This window comes from Molossus molossus, unplaced genomic scaffold (genome assembly GCF_014108415.1).
Source record: "Molossus molossus isolate mMolMol1 unplaced genomic scaffold, mMolMol1.p scaffold_m16_p_2, whole genome shotgun sequence".
In the NCBI taxonomy this organism is placed as follows: Eukaryota; Metazoa; Chordata; class Mammalia; order Chiroptera; family Molossidae; genus Molossus; species Molossus molossus.
The window spans coordinates 150,951-178,111 of record NW_023425355.1 but is presented as its reverse complement, the minus strand read 5'-3'; the positions used below and the strand labels follow the sequence as shown (position 1 = coordinate 178,111).

Genomic DNA, 27,161 nt, shown 5'->3' with positions numbered 1-27,161 from the left:
CTGGGGGGGGGAGGTAGGAGAGGGGAAAGGGGGGATATATGGTGATGGAAGGAGACTTGACTTGGGGTGGTGAACACGTAGTGCAATATACAGATGATGTATTATAGAATTGTACACCTGAAACCTATTATATGCCAGGTGATTTACAGAGTTATTTGACAAACATGAGTTATTTTCTGTCCTTCACTGAAGAGCTAGTCCAATATAGCTGCTTTCCTGTTCAGACTTAAGGACAAGAATACCCTAAGTCTGAGATTCTAGACATAATTTTATTAACCAATGTAACTCCAATAAATTCAATGACAATAAAAAGGTACACGTGGTTCCATTTATCCTTGCCAACACTAGGTGCTCTAATTTATACAAATTGGCTGTTTCAGTAGACAAATTTTATATTTTGGGTTATTTTTATTTGTATTTCTTTCTAGTGAAATTGAACAATTTTATGTTTATTTTTTTATTCTTAAATCCTCACCTGAGGATATTTTTCCACTTATATTCAGATAGAGCGGGAGGGGGGAAAGGGAGAGAGAGAGAGAGGGAGAGAAACATTGATGTGAGAGAGACATATTGATTGGTTGCCTCCCACACAACCCGACAAGGGCTGGGGAGGAACCGCAACTGAGGTACATGCCCATGGCCAGAGTCAAACCCAAGATTCTTTGGTCCACAGGCCGACACTCTAATCGCTGAGTCAAACAGCCAGGGCTGTGTATTTCTAATTTACATTTTATTTTGTGAATTGTACCTTTGCCCTTTTTCTAACTATCCTGTTTATCTTATTTTTTTTCCCAGTGATTTCTAAGACCTTTGTAAATTAAGAAAGTTAAATTTTGTTTTATATATTTTGCAAATATTTGTCCAAGTTTGTCCTTTCATTTTTAAGAAAATATCCTGTAGAATCAGTGCTTTTTGTGTAAAAATGATGGCAATAATTTTTAAATACAAAAATTTGAGACAAAATAAAAATGTTAGCATTTGTTAATTCTACATTGTAAACATTTGGGTATTCACTTTATCTTTCATACTTGAATTTTAAAAACTTTTAATAATAAAACAAAGGAAAACATGTATAAAGTATCTATTAGTTTGGACACACATGACTTATTCAACCATCCCCTTATTGATGGACATTCAGGTTCTTTTCTATTTGGAGCTTCGATAAACATCACTGTAGTAATTATCTACATAAAAAATTCTTCATATCATGATAAATTGTGAAATGATTCTCCACTCTTCCTATGTTCTCAAACACTTTTCTGTTATTATTAAAACAAGACTGTTATTCCCACAAAATCAATCAGTTAATTTATGTTACAGAATGCCCTGGGAAAGCATTGTTTAAAAGCAATTTTGCATATAAAGGACATCATATCAAAAATATATTTTATGACTTAACATTCACTCAAGATGTTCTGAAACAAAGAGTTACATAGTAATACAAGTTTGGGTAGACTTATTCCACTTTTCAAGATTGACAAAGTTCTTTACCATATTATAAGGCCTGACAAGTACTGCACTAAAGACAATGTTCTATGATCTGCACATAATAAAATAAGTCCAGTCAAGTAGTTTCAGAAGGCTGCTACATCCTCCTCTTTTTAAAAAATATGTTTTTATTGAATTTTTTAGAGAGAGAGGGAGGGAGGGAGAGAGAGAGAGAGAGAGAGAGAGAGAGAGAGAGAGAGAGAGAGAGACATCGATGTGAGAGAGAAACACAGATTGGCTGCCTCCTGCACGCCCCCTACTGGGGATGGAGCTGCAACCTGGGCATGTGCCCTGACTGGGAATCAAACCAGGACCTCTCAGTCCATGGGACAACGCTCAGTCCATTGAGCCACAGTGGCTGGGGTACATCCTCCTCTTGTAGAGTGACAAACTCATTTATTTGTACAGTAAGTCAAGAATCCCTATGGTAAAGACAGCTCTCTAATTTTGCTTATACAGGGTTCCCTAAATTTATTTCACCAGAGAAATTTATTCCACCTTAACATCTGTTAACATCTCTTAACATCTGTCAAAGTGCTTCATAGGTTATCCATAGAAAAATGCAAACAGCATAGATAACTGAAATCCAAATACTAGCATACAAGTTATCTCACTGAAACATCAAACATTCCATTCGTTTTTTGGAGAAAAAGACATTTGATTCTTCCCTCTTTTTAACTTTTGATTATTAAAGTGAAGGTACACAGAAAACAGTCCAGGTCAGGTTTTTAAATGTAGTGTCATAGTGGTTAAAAGCATGGTTTGAGGTCAGACAGACCTGGATTGCAATCTTAGTTTATCCACTTACTGGCCAGACAGGTGATTTAACCTCTCTGGACTTGAGTTTTCTTGTAAGATGGGAATAATATGTTTACTTCAGAGAGCTGCTGTGAGGATTGAATGAGATAACATACATCAAGTACACAGTGAAGTGGCTGGCATATACCAAGTCTTATACAGCATCTATACTGGTACTCAGCAGGGTTTTATGAAGGAAAACAGTGAAGACCCAAGAGTCCATAGACAGATCGATAAGCTTCTGAATAATTGCTAGCTTTTTCATGGGAATGAAATTGGAAGGCTTATCAGATCAGAGCTTTGAATTCCATGGTATTTGTATCACTGAAATTCTCCATTTAATGCCAAATTACATTAGGTTATTTACCTATGAATGTTGCAAAGAGAAGGCTGTTTAGCTTTTCATTAGACCTAATAGAACTCCATGTGTAAGGCTGCCTGCCACTGGTGAACAAATTAGTAGCATTTGGGGAGAAGTGGAGTGTAGGGATGGTGCTTTTTGCCTGTGAATGGATAAGAGTAGGTTGTTAACTGACATAATGGAGTTAAGCAAAAAAAAAAAAAAAAAAACAACAACCAGAAAACAAAAAACAGCAAAAAAAAAACCACCTGTTCATATCATTTTAGAGGCCTGAAATGCATCATGTGTAATACATAGTATGAAAGCACATAACCTGAATGGTATGTTTGGCTGTTTCTGGATACCTTGGGGGTCTTTTAGCTCAAGTGAATAATACGAGTTTACAGGGAATAAGGGCATCCTTTCAGTACATTACACAGGGAAACTACGTCTAGAACTTCTACTTATGTGAATAATACAAGGGTGAAGAATTTAACATCTTGTTCACCAGGGTGAAAACTGACTCCTTTGGCAGGTACCGCCCAAGCCTGCCTCTGAGCCATCCATGCTGCGCTCTGTGTGCCTCCCGCCGAATACTCACCTGTCAGAGGTGCAGGAAATGTGAAAACTGCTACGTTTCTGTTTCCACTGCAAGAGATGATGAGCCTTCTGGATAATCTGTAAGGTTGAAAAGTAAACGTGATCAAATGTCTCTTTCCGTTGTACACGTGGGTATTCACTGGAATGTTTCTTTCTTTTTCAATTCTTAGAGGCAGCAGACATCTGCAAATCTCTAAAGACCTGCAGCTATACTGAAGCATTTGGAACCAGCCCAGATATTCACACTTCGAGAGTAGTCTGCCTGCTGTACTATGAACTGAGATTATTTTATTTATTAGCATTATCTGGTCTATGATACTGGCTGGCATTTGACTTAAATACCTATAATGACAGCTCAACATGAGATAGCATTAATGGAAAGTTTTGGGTCTTGCTACTAACAAAATTACCCTGTCTTGCTGTTATTTTACTGGACATAATTGAGATAGCTATTATAGTACTTTAGGTGTTGGTGTGTTTCTAAAAAGGAAGGAACTATCTAGAAAATAAGAGGCTTTGAATTTAACAAGCAACATAATGTATAGTACATACAAGTGTTTTTGTTTCTAACACACAGCATTTTAGGGGAGCAAAGTGCACCCTGAATCAGCTTACTTAATGCGCAGATGGTCATTTTCTTTATACTCCCTGCATAAAAATGTACTTGGCACTTTGAGATTTAAAAAAGTTGACAGCCCTGGCCAGTTTGGCTCAGTGGTACAGTGTTGGCGTGCGGAACAATGAGTCACAGGTTCGATTCAGGCCAAGGGCACATACCACAGTTGTGGTTCGTCCCTGGCCCTGGTTGGGGTTGTGCAGGAGGTAACCAGTCGATGTGTCCCTCTGACATCGATGTTTCTCTCTCTCCCTCCCACTCTATCTTAATATAAATAGAAAAATAATATCCTCAGGTGAGGATACAAAAAAATCAATAAAACCATATTTAAAAATAAATTAAAAAGTTGACAATTCTTGACCTTTCCAGTTTTTTTTTTTATTAGTTCACATATTTATTATGTCAGGTGTTTTTCACTCCTTTGTGTATATTCACATTTCTATCTGATTTAATTTTCTTCTAACTTAAAGACTTCTTTAGAGATTTCTGGTAGTGCTAGCCTGCTGGTGATGAATTATTACAGCTTTCATATGACTGAGAAAAAATCTTCATGTTGCTTTCATTTTTTAAACATTTTCTTGTTGGGTATGCATAGAATTATAAATTGACAGGGTGTTGTTTGTTTGTTTTTAACTTGCATAGCTTCCAACAAGAAGTCTGCTGTCATTCTTGTCTTTGTTCCTCTGCAGGTAATTTGTGTTTTCACTCTGGTTCTTTTAAAGGTTTTTTTTTTTTTTTTTTTTTATCACCTATTTTAATGAATTTGATTATAATGTGCCTTGGTGTAGTATTCTTTTTTAAAAATTTTTTTATTTATTAATTTGTTTTTGTTATAGATGTTTCTCATTTTTCCCCCATTGACACCCTCCTCCCCTCCCCCCCGCCCCATCCCCAGCTTTGTTATCTATGTTCATTGGTCATGCGTACATGCACGTAAGCTCTGTGGTTTATCTCTTCCCCCAGAACCACCCCCTCCTCTGAGGCTTGTCAGCCTGTACCCCACCTCCATGTCTCTGGGTCAGTTTTGTTCAGCAGTTTGTTTAGTTCATTATATTCCACAAATAAGTGAGATCATGTGACATTGTCTTTCTCTGCTTGGTTTGTTTCGCTTAGCATAATACTCTCCAGATCCCTCCATGTTGTCTCAAAGGATAAGAGATCTTCCTTTCTTACAGCTGCGTAGTACTCCATTGTGTATCTGTACCACTGCTTTTTTATCCATTCATCTACTGATGTACACTTGGGCTCTTTCCAGATCTTAGCTATTGTAAATACTGCTGCTATGAACATGAGGGTACATATATTCTTTCTGATTGGTGTTTCAGGCTTCTTAGGGTATATTCCTAGAAGTGGGATCACTGGGTCAAATGGCAGTTCCATTTTTAACTTCTTGAGGTAACACCATAGTGTTTTCCATAGTGGCTGCACCAGTCTGCATTCCCACCAGCAGTGCACTAGAGTCCCCTTCTCTCCACACCCTCGCCAACACTTGTTGTTTGATGATTTGTTGATGGCGGCCATTCTGACAGGTGTGAGGTGCTACCTCATAGTTGTTTTAATTTGTATCTCTCTGATGATTAGTGATGTTGAGCATTTCTTCATATGTCTCTTGTCCATTTGTATGTCCTTTTTGGAGAGGTGTCTATATAGTTCCTCTGCCCATTTTTTAATTGGGTTCTTTCTCTTCCTTTTGTTGAGTTGTATGAGTACTCTATATATATTGGAAATTAACCCCTATCTGATGCATCATTGGTGATTATGGTCTCCCGTATAGTGGGATCCCTTTCCATTTTGATGATTGTATCTTTTGCTGTGCAGAAGCTTTTTAGTTTGATGTAGTCCCACGTATTCATTTTTTCTTTGTTTCTCTTGCCTTAGGTGTTGACCTTCCAGTTTTTGCTTAGTACATTCTACTTTATGAAATAAATGTGCCATTCAGAGTGCTCCTGTAAGTGTAAGGTGTGGATTCCAGAAGATAGAGGTCAATCAGGGTAGATTACCCTTGCCACAGTTAGCCAGGTAGATTTCAGAGACAAGGCTGTTTTCTTCCAGGAAGAGTAGAAAAGTAAAAATGGCTCTGAATGTCTTTGGAATCATGGCTCCATTGTGGGTACAGCATCTTGTCTTTTTTTTTTTTTTTGTAATCCTCACCCGAGGATATTTTTCCATTTGTCTTTAGATAGAGTGGTGTGGGGCGGGCATCAATGTGAGAGAGACATACCAATTGGTTGCCTCCCACGTGACCCTGGCAAGGGCCAGGAATGAACTACAACTGAGGTACATGCCGTTGACCGGAATCAAATCCACGGCTCTTTGGTCCCCAGGCCGAATTTCTAACCACTGAACCAAATGTTAGTTGTATTCTTGGAATCAAACAATCATCTATATGCAATCTTATTTCGCTAGGGATAAAGACAATAATAAAATGCAGGTGATAAAATCTCTGACTTCAAGGAATTCCCATCTAGTTCCTTACCATCCAAACTTTTTATTGGAACCAATTACTTTTTTCATCACTTAGATTAGGGTCTTGTGCATTATTTGTGATTTTCCTTGTACCTTCTCCCTCTTCATTTCTTTCCACAAATCCAAATACTATATAATCTTTAAGACCCAAACTTTACTTGCTCTGTAAAGCCTTTCCTACCAGCCCAGCCTACAGGAATCAGTCTCCTTTGAATTCCTGTAACACAAACTTCATGGTTCTACTCATTCATTCAAACATCATATCCTGTACTGTGTTTTGTCAGACAACTTTTCATGTATATGTCTTATCTCCCCAAATACATTTAACAAATGTTAATCTCTCCCTCTCACCTCTCCTGTTTTATATATTTTTGGTTGAGCAGCCAGACATGCTCCCCCAGAATGGTACTGCCTCCTCTGTGTAGGAATGAGAGAAAATAACCTTGTGAAAAAGAACCATGTACCTAATCATCCCACATGTGTAATCATAAGTATATCACTCATGAGAAGGTGAGGTTGGTAAGATGTTAGTATAGGCCTATGTATCTTGACTTCCTATGTAGAAAGTTGGTAAAGAACTGACTGAGACTAAGGACTCTTCCATAGTTGGCTCTACTTATTGCCACTGTGTATAAGAATAATTAAGGTGCATTTGGTGTCCTTGAAGAAATATATTCTTTGAGGTAGAAAGCATGAATTTTTTTTAACCTTCACCCGAGGATATTTTCCCATTTATCTTCAGATACAGTGTGGGGGTGGAGAAACATCGATGTAACAGAGACACATCGACTGGTTGCCTCTCGCACAACCCCATCAAGGCCTGGGACAAACTGCAACTGAGGTATGTGCTCTTGGCCTGAATCGAACCCGCGACTCTTTGGTCTGTGGGCCGATGCTCCAACCACTGAGCAAAACTGGCCAGGGCGAAAGCATGAATTTAACTTAGAACCTTGACCAAATCCTGTGGTAGTATCTTAAGTTTCCTCAGGCATAATTGTAGGCGTCTGGTTAGGCCCAAAACCTAAGTGATAAGGTTTTCTTCCAGCAAGATTCAATGGCTGTCTGACAGGAAAGTGATTGCACAGAAGGTCACCCAGAGACACTTTAAACAACAAAGCTCTTGATGTGAAAGGCCTCTTATCTCAGAACCAGTGCTGCTCTATATAGTGTGTATTTAGAAAGTTTGAGTTCTGATGAAGAGACAGGCTCTTATCAATCATCTAAAAAGTCTAGGGATTAAAGCAATCTCTTCATAGGATGGAAGTGTGCTTTGGTAGGAGTATTACTTCATTATCTACTTAAAATAACATTTTCCTCACATCATGCTCCTTCTCAAAAACCATTAGTAGTTCTTTATCATCCATAAAATAGAGTTCTTAGTGTTATATCTAAGGACTTACCTGATATGACACCAATTTACCTGCTGAATTAATCTAGCAATCATCTATAATGCAAGCCTATTTGACAAGGGTTGCAGAGAATACTGAAATAAAGGTGAGAAGGTCTCTGACTTTAAGGAGTTCTCGTCCATCCTCTGCCATTTAAACTCTGGGCTACATTCTTCAGATCCTTCTTATTTAGCTTGGAGTTTTATGCATTGCAATCTGTGACTTGTACTTTCTGCCTCTTCATTTTTGCTACCAATCCAAATCCTATCTAATACTGAAGGCCCCAATTCTACTTCCTCTGTAATGCCTTTCCTGACTAGCCCAGCCCATAGGAATCACACTCTCCTTTGAATTCTTATAGCACAAACTTTATGTTTCTATTTATTTGGTCAATATCATACTTTGTACTATGTTTTGTTAGGCAACTTTTCATATATATGTCTTATCTCCCTAAATAAATGAAAGAGCCTTGAATTCAGAGAAAATAATGCATAACTCCCCTTATGGGTCCAATGTCATACCTTTCATAGATATGCTCTCAACAAACACTAGTTTATTTCTTGTTATTTTTCCTAATAGACTATTTATTATGGCAGTAGAAAATACCAAACTGAAAATAAATTAGAAACCTCTTCTACCATGAGCAGTTACTAATGGTCTCAAACAAACAAACAAAAGTTTTGCATTTACCCAAGCAAAGTAGCAGGAAATTAGGGCATATTTAAGACCCCATACTATGCTAGAGTCTGAAGTCAATATTTTTTTGGATAAGTGTCCAAGCATTTGACAAGAATGAGATGAATTCTTCCAAACCCTGGTTGTCATTAACACTAAAACTTGTATTAGCAAATGTAAGCAAAATTTTGTTTTTGTATTATAGAGATTTTTTACTTGATAAAAATACCTCTTTGGGGATATATTTCATTAAATTAAAAAATATAATCAAGAGTCAATTTTCATTCTCATTACCTGGAGCTAGAAAGCAATTTTGTTTAGTTAAGGAAAACTTGTTTTTTTCCCCCTGCTGAATTCTTTAAAAATGTTCTTGCCCGGCCAGTGTGGCTCAGTGGATTGAGCGGCGTCCCATGGACTGAGAGGTCCCAGTTTGATTCCCAGTCAGGGCACATGCCCAGGTTGTGGGCTTGATCCCCAGCAGGGGGCATGCAGGAGGCAGCCAATCCATGTTTCTATGTCTCTCTCCCTCTAAAAAAAAATCAATAAAAAAATATTTTACAGATGTTTCTCCTTTTTCCCTCACTAATCCCCCCCCCTCATCTGTAACAAAAATGAATTAGTTAATAAAAAAAAGATATTTGAAACTTTTTTCCCCTCACTGGTTATAAGCTTATGCATAATTATTCTGCACCTTACACTTGATCCTGACCTGCTTGCTCCATTCTTAAAACAGGAAGCTAGTTTAAGATAAGAGCTTGATGGAAGAGCAAGGTAATAAGGGAAAAGAAACTGGTTCTACCTACATTACTTGGAAATAAAGGCACTAAGCCTAATGGATAGAAGTCTTACGTTACAATGGACAGATGCTAACCTTGGTGTTTATATAAAAGTCAAAACTGAGTTTAGTTCCTGTCAGATAACCAAAAAATAGATGTGGTTGACAATATCTTCTGAAGACTCCAACCTGGGACCAGGCTGAGGAATATTTAAAAATAGATTCATATGAGTTTAGGTTCATTCTAGATAATGGGGATCTGGGAAGTTCCCAATAAATTCTGGGACAACTGTTCTCTGGGAAGCTCTCACCTTCTCCATCAGGGTTAAGTCTAGACTCATGAGATGCTGTATCTTAAATAAATGCCCATGATCAAATAGTTCAGCAACTAATATGAAAGGTATAATGGTTGAAAAATGTTATAGCCTTTGTTACCTACTAAAATAATAAAAAGACAGAGAGCATTTAGAAGACACCAGAGAAATGTAGACCCTTGGAGGGGAAGAGTAGCTAAAGACTAGGAAAGAGCCCTGGCCAGTTTGCCTCAGTGGTTAGAGTATCAGCCTGTGGACCAGAGAGTCCCGGGTTCAGTTCCCACTAAGGGCACGTACCTCTGTTGTGGTTTGTCCCCGGTCCAATTGGGGTTGTGTGGGTGGCAGCCAGTCCAAGTGTCTGTCTCACATCAATGTTTCTCTCTCTCTCTCTTTCTCCCTCTCTCCGTCCCACTCTATCTGAAGATAAATGCAAAAATGTCCTCGGGTGAGGATAAAAAAAGAAATAAAAAATAAATGTAGATAAAAAGGCTATTGAGAAATCACCTCTATAAGAAAATATTAAGTAACTAGAATCACCCTCTAGAAGGATAGGGGCCTCTGTATGAGTTTCACATAAAGGCAGACTTTAACATACAGCAGTTTGCATTTAAGAACCACCATGACAATCACACCCACATTATTATTCATGACATTTATGGAAGGCAGGGCGGTAAATGCTATCCATCAAATTTGGAAGAGATGGATTCCAATTTTGAATAGAGAAGAAATACATATTGTAATCTTTAAAGTTTTTAAAATGAATGACACGATATTTTGTAATGAGTAACATACGTGTGCATAATTTCCTCAAAAACTTAAATGGCACTGGCCAGGTGGCTCAGTCGTTGGAGCATCATACACCCATACACCAAAAGGCTGTGGTCAATTCCTGATCCAGGCACATACCTAGATTGAAGGTTTGAGCCCTGGTTGGGGTGTGTACGAGAGGTAACTGATCAATATTTCTCTCTCACATCAATGTTTCTTTCCATCTCTCTCTCTCTGTTTCCCTTCTTCTCTATAAAATCAATAAACATATCCTCCAGTGTTATTAAAAACAAACAAAAACTTAAATGTAGCCCTAAGTCTCTCAAAGAACTTTTAAAAGATGTCTGTTAAAATCTCCTCAGAATATATCAATCTGTCACTTTTGATTTGCAAATTTTCATGCATTAATACATTGATTAAAGACTATTTGTAAAAATCTCATCACAGAAGCCTATTTAAATCTCTTAAGAGGAATGGAGGCATGACAGACCTCCTTGGTCTCTTCCCTTAAACTTAAAACAATTTGAACATCTACAATTCAACAAAGACTTCGCAGCTCAATATACAAATATGTCTGAAAGAGCCATGCACCGAAACATCTAAAGATGGACAAGTGGTGCCTTGGCCAATCTGGTTCAGCAGTTAGAGCGTCGGCCTGCGGTCCAGAGAGACCCGGGTTCGGTGTCCGCTAAGGGCACGTACCTCGGTTGCAGTTTGTCCCCGGCCCTGGATGGGTCGTGCAGGTGGCAGCCACTCGATGTGTCCCTTTCACGTCGATGTTTCTCTCTCTCTCTCTCTCTCTCTCTCTCTCTCTCTCTCTGTCTCTCTCTTCCTCTCTCTCCCTCCCACTCCATGTGAACCAAAAAATGGGAAAACGCCCTCGGGTGAGGATAATAAATAAATAAATAAATAAATAAAAAGATGGGCAAGTGGGAGCAAACAGGAGAGGTGGGACGGGAGGAGAGCTGATACCAGCCATGGATGCAACCCTGCAATCTGGAGCTCTCTGCAAGGCTAGCATGGAAAGGGTAGGAATCAGATTATGGCCGAGAGGAGCAAAGATATTCCATAAGCATTTCTTCAGGAGTGGACAGTATGAGCTGCAGCTGAGCCCAGTGACCTGGGCAGAAATGAAGCACAGAGGTGTGGCCACGGTTGTCTGGTAATCAGCATTTCAGACAGAGAAACAAAGCCCAAAAGTCTGGTGGCCTTCCTCACCCTTTCAGAGCTCGCCTCCCCTCATCCTTCCTGTCTAGTTGCAGAGCACATTATCTGCAAACATGAGACCCGGTACTAGAGAAACACTTTTTTCCCTGAGTGACGGACACATTCTGCAACTAATTGTAGTGTCAGGTGGAGGCCTATCAGGGAGATCCTGGAGATTGGCCAGTCACCATTGCTGGAAGGGCAAAGCAACAAAGGAGATGGCCAGGTTCTCCCAGCACACCGCACCGCCATGCTTCATGCCATGCTGCCAACAGCATCTGGCTGTGGTGACAGCACTGGGATTATCAGACTTGGAGACCCAAAACCCACTGTAATCCACTGCATGGTTGGTACCCTGGGATCTGGGAAACTGAATAACAGGGAGGTGTACATCTTCCCAGGGAACACAAGCCATTTTCCACCATCCCACAGAGATCTGAAAAGCCAGAGAAGTGCAAGAGAGCTAAAACAAACAAACAAACAAACAAACAAACAAAAAAAACCTTGTGATTCAGTGCCACCTACTGGAAAACAATAGGATTCCTTGTTATCAACCTACTAGAGAAGTGTCATTCACACATAGATGCCTAGACAGAGAAGGAATCCATCAAATACTATGAATAACCAAGGTAACAAGGCGGCTCAGAAAGAACATGAAAAATATCTAGAAAATAAATTTAAAGACATAGAAATATATGATTTAAGTGAAAGAGAATTCAAGATTGTAGTTCTGAAAAAAACTCAACGAGATACAAGAAAACAGATAGGTAGTTAAATAAACTCAGAAACTAAATCAACAAACAAAAGGAGTACTTTACCAAAGAGACTGAAACTTTAAAACAGAACCAAATAGAAATTCTGAAGATGAAGAACTCAATGAGAAAAAGAATGAACTAGTAAGCATAGGAAGTAGAGCTGACCAGAAGGAGAAAACAATTGGCAATATCAAAGATAGAAATGTAGAAATGATGCAGAGGGAAAAAGAGGAGACTTGAGCATAAAAAATGTAATAACTCTATAAAAACTATCTGAATCCATAAAAATGAGCAATATAAGAATATAGGCCAAAAAGAAGCAAGAGGAGAAAGGAACAGAGTCTATTTAAATAAACAGTTGATGATAACTTCTTAAACCTATGGAAAGAACTAGATCCTCAATCCAAGAAGCAAACAGAACACTTAGAGAACCCCTCCAAGACACATTGCATTAAAACTATCAAAAATTAAAGACAAAGAAAGAATTCTCAAGGCAGCCAGGTAAAAAAGAAAGTAACCTATAAAAGAAAGTCCATCAGATTATCATCTAACTTTTCAGTCAAATCTCAACTAGCTAGAAGAGAGAGGAAGCAAATATTCAAACTACTGAAAGAGAAAAATTACCAGCCAAGAGTAGTATATCAAGGAAAGTTATCTTTTATTTTTTATCTTTTTAAATCTTCACCTGAGGACATTTTTCCATTTATCTTCATATAAAGTGGGAGGGCCCTGGCCAGTTTGGCTCAGCGGTTAGAGCATCGGCCTGAAGACCAGAGACTCCCAGGTTCAGTTCCTGCTAAGGGAACGTACCTCGGTTGCAGTTTGTCCCTGGCTCCAGCTGGGGTCATGTGGGTGGCAATCAGTCGATGTGTCTCTCTCACACTAATGTTTCTCTCTCTCTTCCTCTGCCTGTCCCTCCCGCTCTATCTGAAGATAAATGCAAAAAAAATGTCCTTGGGTAAGGATAAAAAAAAAGGGAAGGAAGGAGGGAGGGACAGAGAGGGAGAGAGAGAGAGAAACATCATTGTGAGAGAGACACACTGATTGGCTGCCTCCCACATGAACACAACCAGGGCCAGGGACCGAGCTGCAAGCCGGGTACATGCACTTGACTGGAATTGAACCCACGACTCTTTGGTCCACAGATTGATGCTCTAACCACTGAGTAACTGACCAGGGTGAGGAAAGTTATCTTTTAGATATGAAGGAGAAATCAAGACTTTTGCAGACATATGGAAGCTGAGGGAATTTACCACCAGAAAACCTCGACTGCAGGAAATAATCAAGCAGGCAATTATGCCTGAAACAAAGAACAAAAGGTCACAAAACTATGAGTAAGATCACCAACAAAATCACAGTATAAATGGGGATAATTTGAGGCAACCAAAATATAGAAGGGGAGAGGGTAAAGATCTGAATTTGCAAAGGAGGATGGAGATCAGATGCATTAAAAAAAAAAGACTACTGTATATATGAAACTTCCTTTTTCATAAATCTAGTGGTAACCACATGCAAAAACAAAACAAAACAAAACAAAAAAAAACCCCCACAACTGAGACACATAACTTAAAAAAGAACAAACAGAAAAACGATTATGGAATTCCACCAAACAAAAACAACAAACACAAAGGAAAAGAACCAATGGAGGCATAGAGCTACCAGAAACAAAAGATAAAATGGCTATAGACAATCCTCATACATCAATAATCACCCTAGGCCTGATTGGTGTGGCTCAGTGGTTGCACCAAGAGGTCACTGGTTTGATTCCCGGTCAGGGCACATGCCCAGGTTGTGGGCCAAATCCCCAGTGGGGGGCATGCAGGAGGCGGCCAGTCGATTTTCTCTCTCATCAATGTTTCTATCTCTCCCTTCCTCTCCCTTCCTCTCTCTCTAAAGTCAATAAAGAAAAAAAAAAATCACTCTAAATGTAAATGGACTGAATTCACCAATAAAAAGGCACAGGGTAGCAGATTGGATCAAAAAAGAAAACCCAACCATATGCTGCCTTCAGGAGACACATCTGAGCTACAAAGACCAAGGTATATTCAAAGTGAAAGGGTGGAAATGATTCTCCAAGCAAGTACCATCCATAGATAAGTAGGTGTAGCCATATTTATAGCTGAAAAAATGTATTTTAAGATTTCAAGATTTTAAAAAATAGATTTTAAGATAACAAAAGTAATAAGAGACTAAAATGGACATTTTATAAAAATAAAGGAGATATTACATCAAGAAGACATAACACTTCTCAAATCAGGAAGCATCAAAATATACAGAATGTCCCAAAAGATGTATACAAGGTGTCTGTAGATTCTATTACATTTTGAAAATGAAATGTATTTTAATAAACACTGGTTTTATAATTACATTGTTTTGTGTATGCATTTTTGGGACACCCTATATAAGACAATTACTAACAGAAATAAAGGAAAAAACTGACAAAAATGCAATGATAGTTGAGCACCTAAATACTCCCGTGACAGCTATAAATAGATCATCCAAACAGAAAATCAATAAAGAAATAGCAGCCTTAAATGACACATTAGACCAAATGGACATAATTGACATGTACAGAGCCTTTCATCACAGAACGTCAGATTATACAATCTTCTCCAGTGCACATAGAACTTTCTCAAATATTGGCTATATGTTGGGACACAAAAGTAGCCTAAATAAGTTTTTAAGAAGATTGAAATCATACCAAAGAACTTCTTCAATCACAAGGCTTTGAAATTACAAATCAACTGCAAAAAGGAGTAAAAACTGCCCAAAATATGTGGAGATTGAGCAACATGGTACTAAAAAATGACTCAGTCAAAGAAGAAATAAAAGTAGAGATTAAAAGATATATAGAGACAAATGAGGATGACAGTACGACATATCAAAACTCTTGGAAAGCAGAAAAAGCAGTAGTAAACGAGGAAAGAAAGAAACCACAGGACTTATACATATAAGCATAACCAATGGACATAGACAACAATGCTGGGGGTGGGGTGGAAATGGAAAGAGGGTGTAAATGGGGGGAAAAGGAAAAACACCTATAATAAAAATTAATTAAATTTTAAAGTAAAAAAAAAAGAGCAGTAGTAAGAGGGAAGTTTATATCATTACAGGCCTATCTCTAGAAACAAGAGAAATCCCAAGTAAACAATCTGACATTTTATCTTCAAGAACTAGAAATAAGAAAAACAAAAGCAAACCAAAGTCAGCAGAAGAAAGAAAATAATGAAAATTAGAGCAGCATTGAATGAAATAGAGAACAATAAAACTATATAAAAAATTAATGCAACAAAGAGCTGGTTCTTTGAAAAGATTAATAAAATTGAAAAAACTCTGCCTAGACTCACTATGGAAAAAGGAAAAACAGACTCAAATAAACAAAATAAGAAGTAAGTTACCACAGATGTTACAGAAATACAAAGTCATACTAGATTACTGTGAAAGACTATATGCCACCAAATTCAATAACCTAGAAGAAATGGATAAGTTCCTAGAAATATATAACTTTCCTAGACTGAATTATGAAGAACTAAAAAATCTAAATAGAATGGTCAACAATGAGGACATTGAAACAACCGTAAAAACCCCAAAAAGCTCAAAAAGTCTTGGATCAGATGGCTTCATTAGTGAATTCTACAAAACATTCAAAGAAGATTTGATACCTATTAATCTCAAACTCTCTCAGAAAATTGAAAAAGAGGTAATACTTCCAAACACATTTTATCAGGCCAACGCAACCCTGATACCAAAATCTGGCAAGGATAGCACAAAAAAGAAAACTTCAGAACAATATCCCTGATGAGTACAGATTCAAAAATCCTAAACAGAATACTAGCAAATTGAATACAATACATTAAAAAAATAATGCATCATGATCAAGTGAGGTTCATTCCAGGGGCACAAGGATGGTTCAACATATGCAAATTAATCAATGTAATACGACACATTAACAAAAGCAGGGATAAAAATCATATGATCTTATCAATGGATGCAGAAAAAGCATTGGATAAGACACAACATCCATTTATGATTAAAACACTCAATAAAATGAGTATAGAAGTAAAGTAACTCAACATAATAAAGGCCATTTATGACAAACCCTGAGCTAATATCATATTCAGTGGTGAAAAACAGAAAGCTTTTCTTCCAAGATAAGGAGCAAGAAAAGGATGTCCACTCTCACCACTGTAATTCAGCACAGCACTGGAAGTCATAGCCAGAGCAATCGGGCAAGAGAGAAAACAAAGGGCACCCAAATTGGGAATGAAGAAGTAAAAGAGTCACTTTTGGCAGATGACATGATTGTTTATATAGAAAACCCTAAAGACTCCACCAAAAATTATTAGAAACAATCAACAAATATAATAAAGTGGTAGGATATAAAATAAATGTACAAAAATGCACTGCATTCTTATATACTAACAATAAAATTTCAGAAAAAGAAATAAGAAAAAAACCAATTCCTTTTGCAATTCCAACAAAAAAAATAGCTAGCAACAAACTTAATGAAGTATGTGAAGGACCTACTAAAATCTACAAAGTGTTATTAAAAGAGATTGAAAAGAATACAATAAAATGGAAAGATGTTCTGTGGTCATGGATTAGAAGAAGCAACGTAGTTAAAATATCCATATTATCCAAAGCAAATAAAAATCCCAATGACATTTTTTAATAAACAGAAGAAAAAAAAAACCTTATCCCATCTGTATGGAACCACAAAAGACCTTGAATAGCCAAAGCAATTCTGAGAAAAAGGAACTAAGCCAGAGGTATCAGACTTCCTGACTTCAAATTATACTATAGAGCAAAGATAATAAAAACAGCATAGGATTGGCATAAAAACAGGCACACATAACAGTGGAACAGAATTGAGAGCCCATAAATAAACCCACATGTATATGGACAAATAATTTTTGACAAAGAATCCAAAAACATACAATGGAGGAAAGAAAGTCTCTTCAAAAAATCAATAAAAACATGAAAGGAAGAAAGGAAGAAAGGAAGACAGAGGAAAGAAGAAAGAAGAAAGGAAGAGAAGGAGAAGGATATAGCGAAAGAAATGAAGACAAGACGAAGGAAAGAAAAAAAGAACGAAAAGAAAGGGAAGGAAGAAGAAAAGAAGAAAGGAAAGAAGGAAGAAAGAATGAAAGAACGAAGAAGACAAGAGAAGAAAGAAGAAACGAAAGAAAGAAAGAAAGAAAGAAGAAAGAAAGAAGAAAGAAAGAAAGAAAGAAAGAAAGAAGAAAGAAAAAAAAAGAAAGAACAGAGGAGGGCAGAAGACGGTGGCAGAGTAAATGGATCTTTCTCCCATCTCTTCCAGAATTACCCTCTAATACCCTCTAACTGGAATTAGAACTAAATTGGGGAATATTTGCCCTGAAATAACAGCTGAAGACTGGCTGAAGAGACTTTTAAACAAAGAATGAGAGAAACAACCCTGAGACTGGTAGGTAGGGTGGTGTCGTGAAAGGCACTAGCCAACCTCTCTGGAGGCATGGGCCAAGGTTGAAGAGGGTTTCCCGAGGGGAGAGAAGCCAGGACCGGAGCTAAGACACTCCAGCCTGGCCAGCCAGAGTTAGCAACAGGCTTCCAGCAGCCAGAGCTGAGCTGCCTGGAGGCAAAGCTACTTCTTATAAAAGGCTGGCGCAAAGCATTTTTGTTCCCAGACACTTACACTAGGTTTAGGTGGAGGGAGGGAGGTACGGACTGGAGTCTCCTAAGGAGAGACAGTGGTGGAAGGAGTTGGGGAGAACGGCAGAGAAGGCTGCGGGGACCTGTGCTGAGTCATGCCCCTGATATCGCAGTGGCCATTCCTCCTGAGAGGCACAAACCCTCCTAACGTCTGGAACCTGTGCAAAGGCAAATACCCTAACCCTGGGATACAGCTCCCCCTCACCCTACGGAATCCCGCTTGCGCCACCCCGCACCATAAACCTAGCTGAGGAGGCAGCCCCAGGAAGCAGCAGTCTCAGTGAGTGTCAGTCTGGCTGTGGGGTGCACACATCCCCCACATTTCCTGGAACCTGGCTGGTATTACTCTCTCATAGGAGAGCTGACAGAAACTCCTGGCTTCCAGCAGACCCAACAGGACTGCCTAAGAGGGATTCTGGTTAGCTGAGGACAGAGAAATAGTCTGGTTACATATCCTCCACCTGCCTTGGGGTCCGTGCTGCTAAAAAGCCAACCTAAGAGCTCAACTTGGCCCCTACCTTGGGAAGACAAGGCCAGTGAAAGCAGCCACAAGCTGTGAATCACTTAAAGCTTCTAACAGGCCTCCGAGAGCCAAAGTTGGACAGCTTTTGACATTGGCTGGTACAAAAGTACCTCCTGGAGGCCCTAAAACAGCCTCACACAACATAAGAGCAGGAGGATCCAAAGTGAAATCCTAGCAGGCACTAAAATCTGCTGAACCAAACTTTACTTGGTTGTTTTTGGGGGGATTTCTTCTTTTTTCCTCAAAATTTTATTTTTTATTGCTTTGATCAGGAGGAATCAAAAAACCTGTAAGCTGATAACAACTAATGAAATTGAAGCAGTTAAAAAAAAAAAAAACTCCAGGAAAATAAAAGTCTTGGACAATGTGGATTTACAGGCAAGTTTTACTAAACATTCAAAGAAGGACTAATCTTTCATCCTCAAACTATTCAAAAAAAATTCAAGAAAAGGGAAGGCTTCCAAGTCCTTTTTATGAGGCCAGCATTATCCTATTTCCAATACCACATAAAAACACTACAAAGAAGGAAAATTATAGGTCAATAGCCCTGATGAACATAGATGCTAAAATCCTCAGGAAAATATTAGCAAATTGGATCCAGTAATACATTGAAAAGATCATAGCCCTGGCTGGTTTGGCTCAGTGGTTTGAGCGTCAGCCTGTGGACCAGAGAGTCTGGGGTTCGGTTCCCGCTAAGGGCATGCACCAAAAAAAAAAAAAAAAAAAAAAGATCATACACCTTGACCAAGGGTGATTTACTTCTGGGATACATGGCTGGTATATTATTCACAAATCAATAAATGTGATACATCATATAAACAAAATGAAGTATAAAAATCACATGATTATATCAATAGACAGAAAAAGCATTTGACAAAATCCAGCACCCATTTCTTTTTTCTTTTTCTTTTTCTTTTTTTTTTTTTGTGGTACATGCCCCTAGCAGGAATCAAACCTGGGACTCTCTGGTTCGCAGGCCAACATTCAACCGCTGAGCCAAACTGGCCAGGGCCCAGCACCCATTTTTTTTATAAAAACTCTCACCAAAGTGGGAATAGAAGGAACATACCTCAACATAATAAAGACCATATATGACAAGTCCACAGCCAACATCATACTCAATGATTTGGAATAGGAAAGAGACAAGGTTGTCCACTTTCACCACTCTTATTCAACATAGTATTGGAAACCCTAGCCACAGTGATCAGACAAGAAGAAAAAATAAAAGGTACCCAAATTGGAAAGGAGGAAGTAAAACTATCATTATTCGCAGATGGCACGATATTGTACACAGAACACCTGAAAGACTCCATGAAAAAAATTGTTAGATTTAATAAATGAATTTGGCAAAGTAGCAGAATACAAAAATAAGATCCACGTATCAGTGGAATTTCTATACACCAATAATGAACATTCAAAAAAATCCCATTTAGCCCTGGCCGGTTTGGCTCAGCGGTTAGAGCGTCCGCCTGAGGTCCAGAGAGACTCAGGTTCGGTTCCCGCTAAGGGCACGTACCTCGGTTGCAGTTTGTCCCCGGCCCTGGTTGGTCGTGCGGGTGGCAGCCACTCGATGTGTCCCTTTCACATCGATGTTTCCCTCTCGCTCTCTCTTCCTCTCTCTCCCTCCCACTCTATCTGTACAAAAAAATGGAAAAATGTCCTCGGGTGAGGATAAAAAAAAATCCCATTTACCATTACAAGAAAAAAAAAGATACTTCTGGGAATATACCTTAAGAATCATGAAACACTGGTCCAAAAGAGTATATGCACCCCTATGTTCATAGCAGCACTGTTTACAATAGCCAAGATCTAGAAACAGCCCAAGGGCCCGTCAGTAGATGAGTGGATAAAAAAGCTGTGGTACATTTACACAATGAAATAGTATGTGGCCGTAAAACGAAGGATCTCTTACCATTTGAGACAGCATAGAAGAACCTGGAGATTATTATGTTAAGTGATATAAGCCAGTCAGAGGAAGACAAGTACCATATGATGTCCCTTATATGTGGAATCTAATGAACAAAATAAACTGATGAACAAAATAGAACCAGAGGCATGCACACATAGTACAGGCTGACATATGTCAGAGGGGAGGGTGATTGTGGGCCTGGTTGAAAATGGTGAAGACATTAAGCAAAAAAAAATTCAGACAATAGCATGATAATTACCAGAGGTAAAGGGGGTGGGGGAAGGTAGAAGAGGATAAAGGGGGAATAAATGGTGATGGAAGGAGACTGGACTTGGAGTGGTGAACTCACAATACCATATACAGATAATGTATTATAGAATTGTACACCTGAAATCTGTATAATTTTATTAATTAGTGTTGCCTCAATAAATTCAATTAAATAAAAAAACAACAACAACAAAGAATCTGCTGTACAAATTGTGAACCATAAGAACTTGTGTTAGAGAAAAGCACAGTTTTCTAATAGCTGAATTTGTTAGTAGAATGGATAATAAAGGAAGGTTGTGGAATCTGTTTCAATGGAGTTTTAAAAACCCTCATATATCTGGGATAGCACAGTGGTCTTGCTAAAACTAAAGGCAGTTTATAGTCTATGATTTCACAATTTATGTTAGGAAGCTGTTGAATTTATCGGATAACAAGATGGCATCTAATTGCAACACAGTTCTCAGATGTATTTGTCCAAAGGTCAGACATAGCATTATATTGGACAGAATCCTGAATTTGGAATCAGAATACCTTACTTTAAATTCAAGTTCTGTCTCTTGCTATGTAATGTTGGATAAGTTATTTAACATTTTAAAGTCTCGGTTTCCTCAATTATAAAATGGGAATGGTATTAATAATGATGCCTACAGAACCTGACCGTTGTGGGAGACCAAAATATGAAAAAAATACATGAAAGTACTTTGTAAATTATAAAATTGTATACCTTTTTATGATTGAATATCTTTGATCAAGTCTGGGATTGAAAACTAACTCAAGAAAATAACTTCATAATGTAGTGACCTGAAGACTGATTTCTATTAGTTAGGGTTTTTTATTTTATTATTTTTTTAATCCTCACCCGAGGACATTTTTGCATTTATCTTCAGATAGAGCGGGAGGGAGAGAGGGAGGAAGCGTGAGAGAGAAACATCAATGTGAGAGAGACACATCGACTGGTTAACACCTGCACAACCCAACCAGGGCCGGGGACAAACTGCAACTGAGGTGCGTGCCCTTAGCGGAAACCGAACCCGGGTCTCTCTGGTCCACAGGCCGACGCTCTAACCACTGAGCCAAGCCAGCCAGGGCTAGTTTGGGTTTTTTAGTACCAAAATAAAAATTATTACCTTTACTAGTAACTGATATAAGTAAAAGTCTGTTATAAAATGACTGATAGCTGAAGGAAGGTAAGGCAAAATACAGTCAGAAGGTAAAGGAGTTTCTTATGTTACAAGTTCTTTGGGCTGGGCAAGAACTCTTCCCTCCTGTAAATATGGATTTTGGACTGTTTTGCCTTCCTGAGACTTACCAACATGACTCACTCTAAAACTGGACTTCCAGGTACAGAATCTGGGTGAACATTTAGAAAGGCTTGTTTCCCAACTCTGCTCCCCACCTTAATGAGCCTCAAGTTATTACTGAACATTTCTGTCAGCTACTGTATGATTGGGACCAGCCACTAAAAGTTACTCTCTGAAGCCTGTTATTAGTAACATAAACAAATGTTGGAGACACACTAGTAAGCACAGCATTACGCGAAGACAAAGAATAGGTGGCAAATGGGGGTTGCATGGCATGAGAGCTTAACTTTCTTTCGGCTCTTCACAAAAATATCTCAGAATTACCCAATAATCTGGTGGGAAAAGAGTGAAAGGGCAAAGTTCTGCTTCCTTATTTTTACTTTGCTCCTCTGCTTTTTAGAAAGGTAGGCTGCATGCTGTGTAGCCTTGCCTGCAATGCTTTTAGTTTTTCATGTATTTAAACCATTATAAAAGAGAATGCGAATGACATTTTAGAGAAAATGTAACCACTGTGAATGAATCAGGGTAGAGAAAGGTACACTGCTGCAGCAGATTGAATGAACTCAAGCAAAGGACAATGAGTGACCAACTGGCAAACTTGTTTACAAAAATTCACAACACTCTTGATTATATTTTCTGATTTACCTGACTGGTTATTAATTATGGGATCACAAAGCTGGTAATGAACCTCCCAAGCTACCATCTAATCCTACCTAAACCACTCATGTTTGCTAAACAAATACCTGTCCTTCTCCATTCAAATGGCACTTACGAGGTTGACATGTTATATAATCTCTCTGGACATAATTTTCTCACTACACTACATTGGTTGTGTGAACATGGTCTTTATTAGTGCTTGGTCTGCAGGGTGGAGAAGAGAATTCCTTTCTTTTGAGCTTACCTCGGCTGTCATCATCATTGTCTTCCCAGGGATCTTCATTTGCTAGCAGTGGATTCTGTGATTCATTCATAGACCTCATAGGGAACGAGTGTCCATCACCAGGGCTAGTGGGGAAAGGAAGGCAGTGAGCTCTTACAGCTAACATAGATGTTTTTGTAAGGTAATAAATAACTGTATTAGAAATAAGAAGGAAATTCTCAGCAAGATTTAAACCATTTAGATTATTGGTTAGAGCCACAATAGAACAGAATCTTACAACAGCATCATTTAGTTGCTCTATTGCTTTCAATTTCTGTGTCTTGTTCATTTTTTTTTTTTGCATCAATGTTGACTGAGCATTGTGAGAAACAAGTTAAAGAGTTGCTTACAAACAAAAACATCTTATGTGTGCATAAAATGCTTCAGCCCTGGCCAGTTTGGCTCAGCGGTTAAGAGTGTCGGCCTGCGGTCCAGAGAGACCCGGGTTCGGTTCCCGCTAAGGGCACGTACTTCAGTTGTAGTTTGTCCCCGGCCCTGGTTGGTCGTGCGGGTGGCAGCCACTCGATGTGTCCCTTCACGTCGATATTTCTCTCTCTCTCTCCCTTCCTCTCTCTCCCTCCCATTCTATCTGTACAAAAAATGGAAAAATATCCTCGGGTGAGGATTAAAAAATAAATAAATAAATAAAAATAAAATGCTTCATAAATATCATTTAATGCTGATGATCCCAATTTATATCCCACTATTTTATTGCTTCTAAATTTTCAAACAGGATTAGCAGATTCAGAATCATTGAATACAGTGGAGATAAATTGCTGTGAATTGGTGATAGATAATAATGTCTGAATGTCTCACTGTTTGGTTTGTATGACAGAAAGGTTATCAGAAATTGGAAAAGAGAGCCTGAGTGAGGCATTCCTAAGAGTGTAGATTCTGGGTGCAATATCTGCATGTGGAATCCACTTTATGAATATTTATGTTAACCTAGGACCACCTCCCAGGTTAATTTCTGGCCACCAACAGATGGAATGCATTGGAAGAAACTGAGCTGGCTCTGGCTAAAGTAGGGTACAATTTGAACATTTGATTTTATATATCTGAATGTATTCCAAATTTGTAGGAGTGACTTTTGCATTATTCATTTGATATTATCTATGCATTTTATCCTGTTCAAAAATGTGTTTTACTGAAACTTAACAGACTTCTTGATCCTCTATTCGCTTTCTAATTGGCTTAAAAAATTTTTTTTCTTTATTGATTTTTGAGAAAGAGGAAGGGAGAGGGAGAGAGATACAAACATCAATGAGATAGAACATCGACTGGCCACTTCCTGCATGCCTCCCAATGGTGATTTGGCCCACAACCTGGGCATGTGCCCTGACTGGGAATCAAACTGGTGACCCTTTGGTTCATGGGTCTACACTCAGCCACTGAGCCACACTGGCTGGGCAGATTGTTTTGTGAATTTTGGATATGAACTCCTTATCAGATGTATCATTAGTGAATATCTTCTCCCATCCAGTAAGTTGCCTTTTAGTTTTGTTGATGGTTTCCCTTGTTGTGCAAAAACATTTTTGTATGATGCAATCCCATTTGTTAATCTTTTCCTTTGTTTCCCTTGCTTGAAGAGATATATTAGAAAAAATTATGCTATGATATATATCAGAAATTTTACTGCTGATATATTCTTCTAGGATTTTTATGGTTTTGTGACTTAGGTATAAGATTATATTGTTTATTGAGATTTTTATTGCTTCTTGAAGTAGGCCTGTAATGCTATGAATTTCCCTCTTAGGACAGCTTTCACTGTGTCCCATAGGTTTTGGGTTGTGTTCTCATTTTCATTTTTCTCAAGGTGTCTTTTGATTTCTTCCTTGATGTCATTGTTAACCTATTCACTGTTTAGTAACATGTTATTTAGCCTCCATGTAATTGTTTTCCAGTGTTCTTTATGTAATTAATTTGTAGTTTTATACCATTGTGATCAGAGAAGATGTTTGTTACAATTTCAATCTTCTCAAATTTATTGAGACTTGTTTTAATGCCTTACGTGTTGTCTATCCTGGAAAATGTTTCATGGATACTTGAAAAAAATGTATATTCTGTTGCATTGGAGTATAATGCTCTAAAAATATCAATTAAATCTATCTAGTTAAATGTGTCATTTAAGGCCTCTGTTTCTTATTGATTTTCTGCTGGATGATATTGATTGTTGTTAGCATGTCAGTGGGTGTGGCTGACTCTCAGGATGACTAGTTGTGAGAGCTGGTCAGGACCACAGGGTAAGAGCTGTTGTGTGGGGGTTGACCTCACGGAGTAGGATTTCCCCCATTGGTGCTCTAGTGTCTAGTGAGACCACCCCTTGGGCATGCTGTTTGTGAAGCTAATAGGGTGGTATTCTTTTGTGGTCTGAACCTGGTCACTGGGTGTGTTGGTTCTGTGGCCTCTTGAAAGGGGCTCTGGTGCAGGCCCAGTTCAGCCTTTATCTGTGTTCCACCTGGGGTGAACTGTTAGGAATCACAAAGTGATGCGTGATTGCTAGCTGCCTGTTGTGTGCCCAGAGTCACATGCGAGATGCCATGCTGCTTAACTAAGCCAGCTGCCACCAGTTCTAGGCCTTGGAGCATTCAGCAAGAGGCACAGGTAACACAGAGGCGAGCTGTTGCCTGCCTGGGGCCTGTGGACCTTTGAGAGTTTCTAGGAAAGTCTCCAGCATGGACTATGGCCCTCTGCCTGTAAGAAACAACACTGAAGGAGACTTGCGCTATGCTGGAGTTAGATGGGTGGGTAGGGTGGGGGTCATAGGGAGTCACCAGGGTGAGGTCAGGTATATTTACCAGGTTAATGCAGACTCTGATTTGGTGCCTGACTGTGAATACAGGTTGTATGGGAGTAGGACTCAGCATAGGAAAAACAGTGGCTGCCCCTACAGCTCTTGCCCTGAAGCCACACAACTAAGTTTCTCCCAGGTATGTCCCTGATGCCTTTTGAGCTACTGTCTCTTCACTCAGGCTCAGAGTAAGTTTTCGTAATTGAGTGAGTCTGTGCTTGGGCCCTTTAAGAAGATGCCTGGGTCTACAGCAACCCTCCATCTCACTCAGATGGAATCCACACTGATTTTCACAGCCAGATGATGTAGGTACTCCACTTCCCAGTGCTAGTGTTCTGATCTGGGGTGTGCAGTGTGGGGCTGAGACCTACTGCTCCTCAGGGGGAACCTCCACAGGGGAGCTATCCCTCCCAGTTCTTTTTTTTTTTTTTTTTATCCTCACCCGAGGATATTTTTCCATTTTTTGTACAGATAGAGTGGGAGGAAGATTGAGGAAGGGAGAGAGAGAGAAACATCGACGTGAAGGGACACATCCAGTGGCTGCCACCCGCACGACCAACCCGGGCCGGGGACAAACTGTAACCGAAGTACGTGCCCTTAGCGGGAACCGAACCCGGGTCTCTCCGGACCGCAGGCCGACGCTCTAACCGCTGAGCCAAACTGGCCAGGGCTCCCTCCCAGTTCTTTACCATGACTCATGGGTGTGGGACCTGCCCATTTCCAGTCTCCACACCTCCTACCAGTCTTGATATGGCTTCTTCTTTATATCCTTATTTATAGAGTTCTATTCAGCTAGTCATCAGATGATTCTCCAGGATGATTGTTCTATAATGTAGTTGTAATTTTAATGTAGTCATGGGAGCAAAAGACCACAGCATTTACTTATGGTTCTATCTTAACTGGAAGTCCTATTTGTGAATATTTTTAATTTTTTATCTTACAGATTTATTTTTTAAATATATCAGATTTAGCCTGGCAGGTGTGGCTCAGTGGTTGAGTATCGACCCATACACCAAAAGGTCATGGGTTCGGTTCCCAATCAGGGCACATGCCCAGGTTGTGTGCCAGATTCCCGGTGGGGGGCGTGCAGGAGGCAGACAGTGGATGTTCTTTCTCCTTGATGTTTCTATCTCTCTCTCCCTCTCCCTTCCTCTTTCTCTAAAAAAGAAATCAATAAAGAAAAAAAAAATATATATATATATATTAGCTTTAAATAAATATCAGAGTGCTCTCTAATAAATCAAAAAGTAAAAATGTATTCGTCACTATCCAGGTTGCTTAAAAACTAACACAAGTGAACCACATCTCACTGAAATGATATTACAGTGTACATACCATTTTGAATTCTACCTTTTTGTCACTTAAAATATAGTAAGCATTTCCCCTTATTGTGACACAGTCTTTATCACCATTACTTTTGACTGTATAATTTATATAGATATATACATTTCCATATTGTGACTTTAGGTTGTATCCTAATTATTGGCTGGAAATAATGTAGTGATAAACATTTTTGTGTCCAGTTTGTCTCTGTTCTTATAACAGATTCTCAGAAATGAAATTATTGGGAC

The 27,161-nt window shown here is 38.9% G+C and overlaps 1 protein-coding gene across 3 annotated transcripts in view; it reads right to left on the bottom strand.

Annotated features, from left to right (window-relative positions):
• Positions 1-27,161, bottom strand: part of ZDHHC15 (zinc finger DHHC-type palmitoyltransferase 15) — a 95,682-nt gene that overhangs the window by 802 nt on the left and 67,719 nt on the right. For 2 of the 3 annotated variants that reach the window (XM_036270745.1, XM_036270748.1), the window contains 2 exons: positions 22,782-22,885; positions 3,228-3,304 (listed from right to left, as the gene is read on the bottom strand). In XM_036270745.1, coding sequence (XP_036126638.1) covers positions 3,258-3,304; positions 22,782-22,885 — 151 coding nt within the window. In that variant the 3' untranslated portion in view covers positions 3,228-3,257. Of the gene's footprint in view, positions 1-2,689; positions 2,790-3,227; positions 3,305-22,781; positions 22,886-27,161 lie in introns of those variants that run through there. The other variant, XM_036270746.1, reaches the window with a different exon arrangement.